This window comes from Wasmannia auropunctata, unplaced genomic scaffold (assembly GCF_000956235.1).
Source record: "Wasmannia auropunctata unplaced genomic scaffold, wasmannia.A_1.0 LD317858.1, whole genome shotgun sequence".
NCBI classification, from domain to species: Eukaryota; Metazoa; Arthropoda; class Insecta; order Hymenoptera; family Formicidae; genus Wasmannia; species Wasmannia auropunctata.
In genome coordinates this window covers 9,260-19,567 of record NW_012045032.1, presented here as the reverse complement: position 1 = coordinate 19,567, position 10,308 = coordinate 9,260, and the positions used below count along the sequence as shown (strand labels likewise).

At 29.6% G+C, this 10,308-nt stretch overlaps 2 protein-coding genes across 3 annotated transcripts in view; both read left to right on the top strand.

Moving 5' to 3' along the window:
* Positions 1-3,960, top strand: part of LOC105460677 — a 6,900-nt gene extending 2,940 nt beyond the window's left edge. The window contains exons 1-6 of one of the 2 annotated variants that reach the window (XM_011707173.1): positions 1-54; positions 158-414; positions 776-1,042; positions 2,161-2,291; positions 2,582-2,747; positions 3,501-3,960. In XM_011707173.1, the coding sequence (XP_011705475.1) occupies positions 160-414; positions 776-1,042; positions 2,161-2,291; positions 2,582-2,747; positions 3,501-3,899 (1,218 nt within the window). In that variant the 5' untranslated portion in view covers positions 1-54; positions 158-159 and the 3' untranslated portion in view covers positions 3,900-3,960. The remainder of the gene's footprint in view (positions 55-157; positions 415-775; positions 1,043-2,160; positions 2,292-2,581; positions 2,748-3,500) is intronic. The other variant, XM_011707174.1, reaches the window with a different exon arrangement.
* A 3,364-nt stretch (positions 3,961-7,324) lies between these two features.
* On the top strand, positions 7,325-8,522 carry LOC105460679. The gene is made up of 2 exons (XM_011707179.1): positions 7,325-7,876; positions 8,238-8,522. The coding sequence occupies exons 1-2, from the start codon at positions 7,622-7,624 to the stop codon at positions 8,520-8,522; spliced, it is 540 nt and encodes a 179-aa protein (XP_011705481.1). The 5' UTR covers positions 7,325-7,621.
* The last annotated feature ends 1,786 nt before the right edge of the window (positions 8,523-10,308 follow it).

The following is a 10,308-nucleotide window of genomic DNA, read 5'->3' as shown; positions in this document are numbered from 1 at the left end:
GGCTGGAAAGAAAGATAGAAGAGTGATGAATCTTGTAGCGAGCAATAAGTTATCGTAAAGACTGCTTTCGTAACACGCTTTCGCAACTGCTTTTGAAACACGACGGGAAGAACAATAATTTATCGGAGAAATTTTCCAAATCTAATTCTAATTTCAGAAATGGCCTTGAATACATCGTCATGGCTGGATCAATGTTTCGTGGAGAAGATTTTGCGAAAATCGGAAGGCGACAATTCGATTCAAGTGATAGATGTATTTTCGAATTGGGGCTCGAACAAAGGTGACAACTATACTTGCGATATTGTCAGGATTACTGCTGAATTTTCGCGTGAAGAAAGCGGCCGTAAGATTGTAGAAAAGAAATCAATCATCGTTAAAGTTTCACCCACAATCGACAGTGTTCGATACAATATTGTAAGTTGATTTAACTCATACAATGTTTCTAAAAAAAAATAAGAAAGAAAAGAGGGAAAGAAAGAGAAAAAATAAAAATGATGAAACTGTAAGTTTTATTATTTTAGTAAAATTTTCGACTTAACGAAAAAGTTAGTATAAAGTATTTGTAAGTATTCAGAAATTAAACATAAAATTATTTTTATGACTTAAGTTTAAAGAAGCAAATATTCGAGAAAATTTTTTAGTCGTTTCAAGATGAATTTTAATTGTGGATAAAATTATTATTTATTTGCCATCCGGTAAGCCAAAATTTGCTATCACACACACGTTCTCTTTGTTCCATAAACCTTTATATCATAATTAAATAAACTTGTTACAGTTCACACAATCAGGTTTCTTTCATACCGAGGAATCGATGATGTTAAATACTTTGGATAAAATGAATAAATTATTAGGTCCAAAGTACCGTCTGAGTGGGAAAGGTTTATACGTTCAAAATGAAAATCCAATACTTCTGGTGATAGAAGATCTCATGCCTCTCGGTTTTCGTATGACTGATTTGTATGGTCTCGACTTAGCTCATTCCATATTGGCGCTTCACGGACTAGCCAGGTTTCATGCAGCCTCAGTAGTCATATGCGAAAAGGTAAATCATCTCGATTGAATTGCAATTATTAAAAATTCGAGTCAATCCCAGGATCAAATATTCGCAATAATAAACTCTTAATATCAAACATAATACACATGAATAAGCGCGCGATATGTCAGCTTTGTAATTTGAGAACTTTAATTGGTACTAATTTAAAAATTATTTAAGTCTCAACATTTTCGTATTAGAATTTTTGTCTCCAAATTATTTAAAAAATACGTGCTTAAGAGATAATGCGGTAATGACGGGATACCCTGTGTAGGTAAAATACATATATTATTTTATTCTATAATTGCATGAATGTGTTGCGAAGAGTGGAAAGTTCTTGGAAACATTACTAGAAATATTACAATTTGTGCGATGTTAATTGTAATTAGATTTGCACTCTAACAATGTTCAACACTTATGTATTATGTTTAAATTTATTTAGAATCGAATATTATACATTCAACAACCCTTATTTCAAGAAAATAGAAAATAATTTTTAAATAATATTATTTTATCCAAAATGAATTCATATGCAGTTAATACTAAATATAAAACATAAATACATACGCACGCGCGCATACGTATAGTTCAAATAATTAAAATTTTAAATAACGTGTATAAAATAATAAAATTTAGCAACTATCTATATTCTGTTAAGTGACGCACTTAAAACTCAAATAAATTTTTGTATCAAGTAAATTGTATTAAGTAAATCGTAATAATTAGTCACAAGATTATCATAATCTTAAAAATATTGTTTTAAGATCATAAAAAATTATTATGCCCACTAATTATACAAGCAACTAAATCTATTAAAAATAAATGTCGTGCATAACATTCATGAAAAGGATATATATGTATATGTTCAATTAATAATAACTAATAAATACTTTTACATTTACAAAATTATAATTTAAATTTATATATAGTTATATGAAATTATTTAATTATTTAAAGTTGAAATAAAATGATTGGTATTGAGTTTTTCCGTTTTTGTATAGTCTTCATCTTGTAAAACATTCTAAATTATCAGTCCGCAGTACAAACATATTATTAGTTAATACTTAATTTTATGTTTAATCAAATAAACATCAACGTTCTTGAATAAAAATATTTTAATATTTTAGGACCCCAAGCAAAAGGAAATGTATACGAGAGGATTATTTTACAATCAGAATCCAATAGAACAGAAAAATGTTGTTAATAAGGGTACTAAAGCTTTATCAGAGGAAATTATAAACTGGCCAGAAGTGAAAAAGTAAGTTTTATACATACTGTGAACGACATTTCTTGTTTTACTCTGTCTAAAACAATATTATTTAATATAACACAATTAGATATATTAAATGTGAAATATAGAAATATTAAATAGATATATTATAGATAAAATAGATAAAATTAATAGATAAAATAGATATATTAAATGTGTAATGACTGAACACATTAAGAAAAAAATAACAAATGTAAATATAAATTGCGCTGTTTAGAATAAATATTTTCATGATTATTATCTGTACAAATTTATGTTTATGTGACTTTAATTTTTAGATATTCGGAAAAGATTGCTAATCTCTCCGATCACATGTATCAAATAGCAACAAATTCAGCCAAGCTCTCTGAGAATGAATTTAATGTTATTAATCACGGCGATGCTCACTGGAAAAATATGTTGTTTAAATATGATAATGATAGCAATCCTACTGATCAAATTTTTGTAAGTACGTTCAAATACATTTTATAAAAACATATGCCATGAACATATGCCATGAGAACATATGCCATGAACATATGCCATGATAACAGATTATCGTATATAAATTGTCCAATTTTTATGTGATTACATTGTATCTAGGTGTCAATTATTAAAATCAAAATACCTAAAATATATGGTTTACTGAGATTAAATTTTTTTTTTAAATATACTGTGCAATAATTATCACGTCTATTTTCATTAAGATATTTTAAATGTGAATTCAAATCATTTATACATTTAAAATATTCAAATAATATGTATCACTTGGATTGAACTAGGCAATTTTATGGTATCATAATTTTTTTAAAAAGAATTCAAATTACTACTATTTGGATTAGTATAGGAAAGTCCAACAGAGATACAAAGACATATACAACATAGGTTTAATTCCTTAATTTAGTACAATAGTATCTTGGACGATAAATGCGCCTATACCTGCTTTTTTACTTAAAAAAAAATGTAATTTTGAAATGTAGACTTAATAGTGCAGTGTATTATAAATAATGTAATAAATCCAGTTTGTTCCTATTCAAGTAGTATATTTGTATATTCGCCATTTGTCCGTTCCTGTCGTTCTGATAAACTCTCAATCTTTTCGTCAATATTTCTGAAACACGAGTTCCACTTTTTTTCCGTGTGCACATATTTCATTTTCAATTCACTTTTCGGAAGTCAAGAAATCGATAGATTAAACATGTGTCTTTGATATTATAGGTGGACTTCCAGGCCTGTTTCTACACATCACCGGCACTCGATCTTCTACTTTTTCTCGGTTCAAGTGTTTCCTTTGATGTCATTGAAAACAAGAAAGATGTTTTGTTAAACGAATACCTTGGCACCTTGTCGACGACTATGAAACAATTAAACTGCAAGACGCAGCCGCCCACAATGAAGGAATTGAAGGATACCATAAAGCGAAGAGCTGGCATCGAAATGGTATCATCCTTCGCGGTTTTACCGTTAATGCTGTGCCCTAAGACTGAAGCGAAAGATTTGGATGACATGATAACCACTGGTACTTGGATTAATCCAGGCTTAAAAAGTGAAGAGTTTAAAAAATTTATGATAAAGAATATTCCACTGTATGATGAATGGGGTTTACTGGACCTTTAACGTATACTTGATTTTTAATAATTAACTAAAAATAAAAATAATACAGATATCTGAAAAAGAATTAATAAACTTATATATATTTAATTATTACAAATGCATTAAAATTAATTACAATATTAATGAAATGTTAATGTTTTTTTTTAAAGAGCATTGTGGCTATTATTTAGAAATTACTATAATATTATTAGCTCATTGTAAATTAAATTGTTAAAATTGTTAACTTTAATTTAACTTATTGTTAGTTAAAAAAAATATTAATTTACCCAATTCTTCATTGTGGCCGTTTTTATGGCTTCTGCCAAATCAGCTCATATTTGACTATTTTAGTCTTTATCATAGCCCTCGCACATAACTCTTTAAGACGGTTTTTTGAAAGCTCTAATAGTTTTAAAGGTATAGGGCTTAAAAGAATGTAATTTTATATGGAATTTTCAATAACGACACACTTAGGTGTTCTGTTCATCCTGAAGGAGCTTTGTCCCCCTAACTATACTTTCCAAAATTATGTCATATATGTAAGATAAAATAAAGTATATTTAAAGATGAGCATTAGGATTGAGTAATGCCATTGGCGTTACATTTAGCTTCAAAATCGAAAAAGGGCATATTTGAGGATAAACATTTTTGAAAAATTAATATTATTATAATAAAATAGTTAAGAAAACTAATTTTTTTTTGTATGAATTTTATATGAGAGATTAAGGGTACCTATTATATATTATTATAATAGATATTATAATAGAATATTAGAGTTTTGCTGTATAAATCTTCCATTTTTTGTAATTATTTTTCTGTTATTAATTTGCATTAAAGATGACCTAAACAAAAGGTCGAAACTTTTGCTTATGTATCATATCGATTGTATTATTATATTTTGTTTTTCTATAAATTGTTTTACACACGGACATCTTGCGGGGCTGACATGCTTTTTTGTTGTTAACTTATTTGTAATCTAAAGCCATTTATTTTTTATGAATTTAAAATAACGAGTTATATCGCCAGAAGTCGTTTTAGAATTCATCTAGAACTATAGATCTTTTAAAATCCTACAATATTCTGTGGCGGAGGGTTCGCAAGACAAAGTGAGAGTCTCACTGTGAGACGTTGCGTGAACTTGGCGTTTTAGTTTGCACTTGGGTTTTTTTGCCTTTAATGACCTGAACTATTTGTTTAACTAAAATTATAGAATTATTTAAAAAATCGGCGCGGGGGCAGATTGCCCCTCCTTATCCAGCTACGGCCTTTAGTCCACACACTTGTAGCGATTGTAGCGACCCGAACGAATCATTGAAACCTTGACGGGCGTGTGAACAACAACTCACCCAAGTTTCATCGCAATCGGATGAATGGTTTACGAACGTATACGGGACAAACAAACAAACATTCATTTCTATATATATAGATAAAGATAATACGGTAAGTGTATATATTCATTTTTTAATTTTCCTTAATGTTTATCATAATGAAATAAGTTCCTTACTTGTTTTAATTAAATATTAAGTGGGATAATAAATGCCATATTCAGTAATTACTTGTCACATTTGCAGTTTATGATTGCATGTTATCATCTTATCATTAATCTGTTATCTCGATTAACGTAGTATCTGCTTTGTTGATAGAAATCGGAATAAGTTCAATGTCGATCAACCCTCTCAGTTTATTTATTCTCCCAAGGCTCAGAATGAATAAGCAAATGTATCAAATAAATAAATGGTGACAAGCAGATCATTAAATGTCGTCATGATTATCATGTAATGTTAAATAAATCCGTACATAGATGTTGTAGAATAGTAATTTCATTTGTAGTTGGCTTTACGAAACGGCGCAGTGAAGCGAATATTTTGAAGTAAACGATTTGTCAAATCGAAGACGAGCAAGTTTATATTTAGTCATACGTAAACGTTGTAGGATAGTAATATCATTTGCGGTTGACTTTACGAAACGGCACAGTGAAAATTTAAGAGAAGCTGACGATTCATTAAATCGAAAACGAGCCAGTTGTAGATAAATAACTAATTTTTATCAACTTTGTTTTTTTGTGTAATATATACATTTAGGTTTTATTAATGAAAATTTTAAATTAAAACATCTAATATTACGTTGATTTACTATTTAAATAAAGCATCATACTTTATAAGTTTGAAATGTTGAACAGTAAGCGACATTTTCGAGGTTCTGCAACTTAAAACGCGCGAATTTTTAACAGCTTAATTGAATATCTTTAAACGCTTGCCATTTGAAAGCTATTGTAGTCTTAACATTTTGGTATTAGACTTTTCGTCTCTAAATGACTTCAGGAGTCTGTTATATTAGCAGGCGGTACGGTAGTTCTGGGACACCCGTATATGTTTATGTCGATTATGATTTACAATATATATGTATAACGTACGCTGATATGATCTATTCTATCGAAATTCTCTTTAATCTAGTTTATCTGATTCATAGATTTATAATTATTTCAAGTATAGACGAAAGATAATAGCACACACGCACGCACGCGCGCGCGCGCGCGCGCGCACACACACACACACGCACGCACGCACGCACGCACGTACGCACGCACACAAAACTACATTATTTGATTAATCTGAGGAAACAGAATAATTTTGGAGAGCGACAACGCGTCACATTTTATTTTAAAATTTTCGGCCAAACTAAAACTTTTGATCGGCCGCACAACAAAGGCTTTTTCCCTTATCTACAGATATGGATCTCCGCTCTCTTTCGGAAAAAGAAAATTACAAACGAATTCATGTATCATGTATTTGTTCGAAAAATTATTTAATATAAAAATGTTTCTGCACGTATTTGTTCAATTTTCTCTCAACATGCTACAAAAAAGAATCTGAATATTATAGGGATTATTCGCCAACAACAGTCAAGAATCTTTTGCCTGATGCTCTTCCTACAGAGAAACCTCACATTTTCAAAATCGCGGAAAAACACGTTGATTGGCTGATACATTAATATGACCAGTAGAGGTGTGCGAATAGTTCGATTTCGAATCGAACCGAATCGAATCACAGTAGATTCGATTCGAGTTCGTTTTCGAATCTGCAAGTTTCGAAATCAAATAATTCGAGAATTTTGAATAAAAAATGGTTCGATTTTGAATCGATTGCTGAATGTAATTATACTTTTGTATGTAATTATATGTAATTATACTAATTTGGGAAAATTTGATTCAGATTCGATTTGTATTTGAATTAAAGAGATTCGATTCGATTCGATTCGATTTCGAACATGTTATAAATATTCGATTCAATTCGATTCGATTTCGAACATGTTATAAATATTCGATTCGATTCGATTCGATTTCGAACATGTTATAAATATTCGATTCGATTTGATTCGACCACGCAAATGCTTGATTCGCACTCTAATGGCCAGCTACTTGTTCCATTTTCATTGGTTAATCTTCTTCGTGTGCAAGAGCACATCTCTATCTTTATTACACCATGGTTACAGCTTGCTTCTCTCAAAACTCTAAATTCTGTCATTTGTGAATCAACAATTAACAAAACATGAGAGAAATGGTGAAAAAAGTGGAAAGGTAGAATTGAACGGAGGATGCCGGCTGGAAAGAGAGATAGAAGAATGATAAATCTTGTAGCGAGCAATAAATTATCATTCAAAGAATGCTTTTGTGTTTTGAAACACGTACGACGCGAAGAATAATAATTTAACGGAGTAATCCTCCAATTCTAATTCTAATTTCAGAAATGGCCCTAAACACATCGTCATGGCTGAATCAATGCTTCGTGGAGAAGATTCTGCGAAAATCGGAAGGCGACGATTCGATTCAAGTGATCGATGTATTTTCGAATCGGGGCTCAAACAAGGGTGACAACTTTAATTGCGATATTGTCAGGATTACTGCTGAATTTTTGCGTGAAGAAAGCGGCCGTAAGATTGTAGAAAAGAAATCAATCATCGTTAAAGTTTCGCCCACAATCGAAAGTGTTCGATACAATATTGTAAGTTGATTTAACTTATACAATGTTTCTAAAAAAATAAGGAAAAAGATGGAAAAAAGAGAAAAAATGAAAATGATAAAACTGCAGCAAGTTTTATTATTTTGGTAGAATTTTGGACTTAACGAAAAAATTAATATAAGTATTTGTAAATAATCAGAAATTAAACATAAAATTTTTTTTATGACAAGTTTAAAGAAGCAAATATATTTCGAGAAAACATTTTTCAGTCCGCTCAAAACGAATTTTAATTGTGGATAAAATTATTATTTATTTGCCATCTGGTAAGCTGAAACTTGCTGTCACACACACTTTCTCTTTGTTCTATAAACCTTTATATCATAATTAAATAAATTTGTTACAGCTCATACAATCAGCTTTCTTTCATACCGAGGTATCGATGATGTTAAATACTTTGGATAAAATGAATAAATTATTAAGTCCAGAGCACTGTTTAAGTGGGAAAGGTTTATACGTGCAAAATGAGAACCCAATACTTCTGGTGATCGAAGATCTCATACCTCTCGGCTTTCGCATGGTCGATCTGTCTGCACTCGACTTAGCTCATTCCATATTGGTGCTTCACGGACTAGCTAGGTTTCATGCAGCCTCAGTAGCCATATGCGAAAAGGTAAATCATCTTGATTGAATTGTCTCATTGCAATTATTAAAAATTCAAGTCAATCCAAGGATCAAATATTCGCGATAATAAGCTCTTAATGTCAAACATACATATGAATATCATACAGTGGAATATCACACTTTGATTTCATAGCATGAAACAGCATGTGAACATCGCATTGATTCGAGATTGTTCTTGCGTTATATATAATTCAGTATATCTGTTAAAAATATAACACGCAGAATTTAGAAATGTTCTAAAGTTTTATATTAATAGACATTAGTTTGAAATGTGACAAAATATTTACAATTTTAATCACTCGATCCGTTACTCTGCTAAGATATAATTTTTAGTAAAACACGTAAAGTAGTAGAATGTATAATGTGCTTAATACATTTTACATCTATTATATGTGTCTTATAGAAAAGTTGTTCAATTTAGTCTAATTGATGTTAAATACAATACAACATATTTATTTTATTATATATGTATACATGTATACATGTATATTTATATAGCTGTTTAGATTATATTTTTCATTAGAATAAATTACCATACATATGTATATACAGGGTGTCCCGTCACTACCGCATTCTCTTAAGAACGTGTTCTTGAGATAATTTGGAGACGAAAATTCTAATACAAAAATGTTGAGGCTATAAAAGTTTTTAAACTAGTATAGCGGTTAAAGTTCTTGAATCATAGAACTGACATTTCGCGCCCTCAGGCATATTGATATGACAAATGATGAAGGTATTACCACACCCTCTCAACAACGTCGAGATTATCATACAAATATGTAATGATATTTTCATTAAGAAATCATTTTTGCTTCTATACAGAATCTATTTGTGCATAACGTAAGCGTAATTAATATTAAAACATATTATAATATATTAATTTTCAGTAATGAAATATTACGAGCTGTCAAAATAAACTTGTAACTATATTCATTTATCACGTCATATCGACACTTGTTATATCGACATGCCTGAGCGCGTGAAATGTCAGCTTTGTGATTCGAGAATTTTAACCGCTACTAATTTAAAAAATATTATAGCCTCAACATTTTTGTATTAGGATTTTTGTCTCCAAATTATCTCAAGAACACGTTTTTAAGAGATAATGCGGTAGTGACGGGATACCCTGTATATGTAAAATACATATAATATTATTTCATCCTATAATTGCACGAATGTGTAGTGAGGAACGAAAAGTTCTTACAAGCATTATTAGAAATATTGCAATTTGTGCGATGTTAATTGTAATTAGATTTGCACTTTAACAATGTTTAATCTGTGTATTATGTTTAAATTTATTTAGAACAGAATATCATGTATTCAACAATTCTTATTTCAAGAAAATAGCAAATAATTTTTAAATAATATTATTTCATCCAAAATGAATTTATATGCAGTGAATACTAAATATATAAAACACATACACCCATACGCGCGCATGCGAATGGTTCAAATAATTAAAATTTTAAATATCGTGTATGAAAAAATGAAACTTAGCAACTATCTATATTCTGTTAAGTGATGTACTTGAAATTCAAATAAATTTTTGTATCAAGTAAATTGCTCGATATAATTAGTCACAGAAGATTATTGTAATCTTGAAAATATTGTTTCAAGATCATAAACAATTATTATGCCTACTAATTATACAAACAACTAAATCTATTCGAGATAAATATTGTGCATAGTATTCATGATATATGAAAATGATATATATATATATATATGTATGTATGTATATGCTCAATTATAACCAATAAATGCTTTTACATTTACAAAATTATAATTTAAAA

Coding starts and splice junctions, on each gene's coding strand:
- LOC105460679 (XM_011707179.1), top strand. CDS start 7,622: ATGGCCCTAAACACATCGTCATGGCTGAATCAATGCTTCGTGGAGAAG. Junction 7,877..8,237: donor AAAGTGTTCGATACAATATT/GTAAGTTGATTT, acceptor AATTTGTTACAG/CTCATACAATCAGCTTTCTT.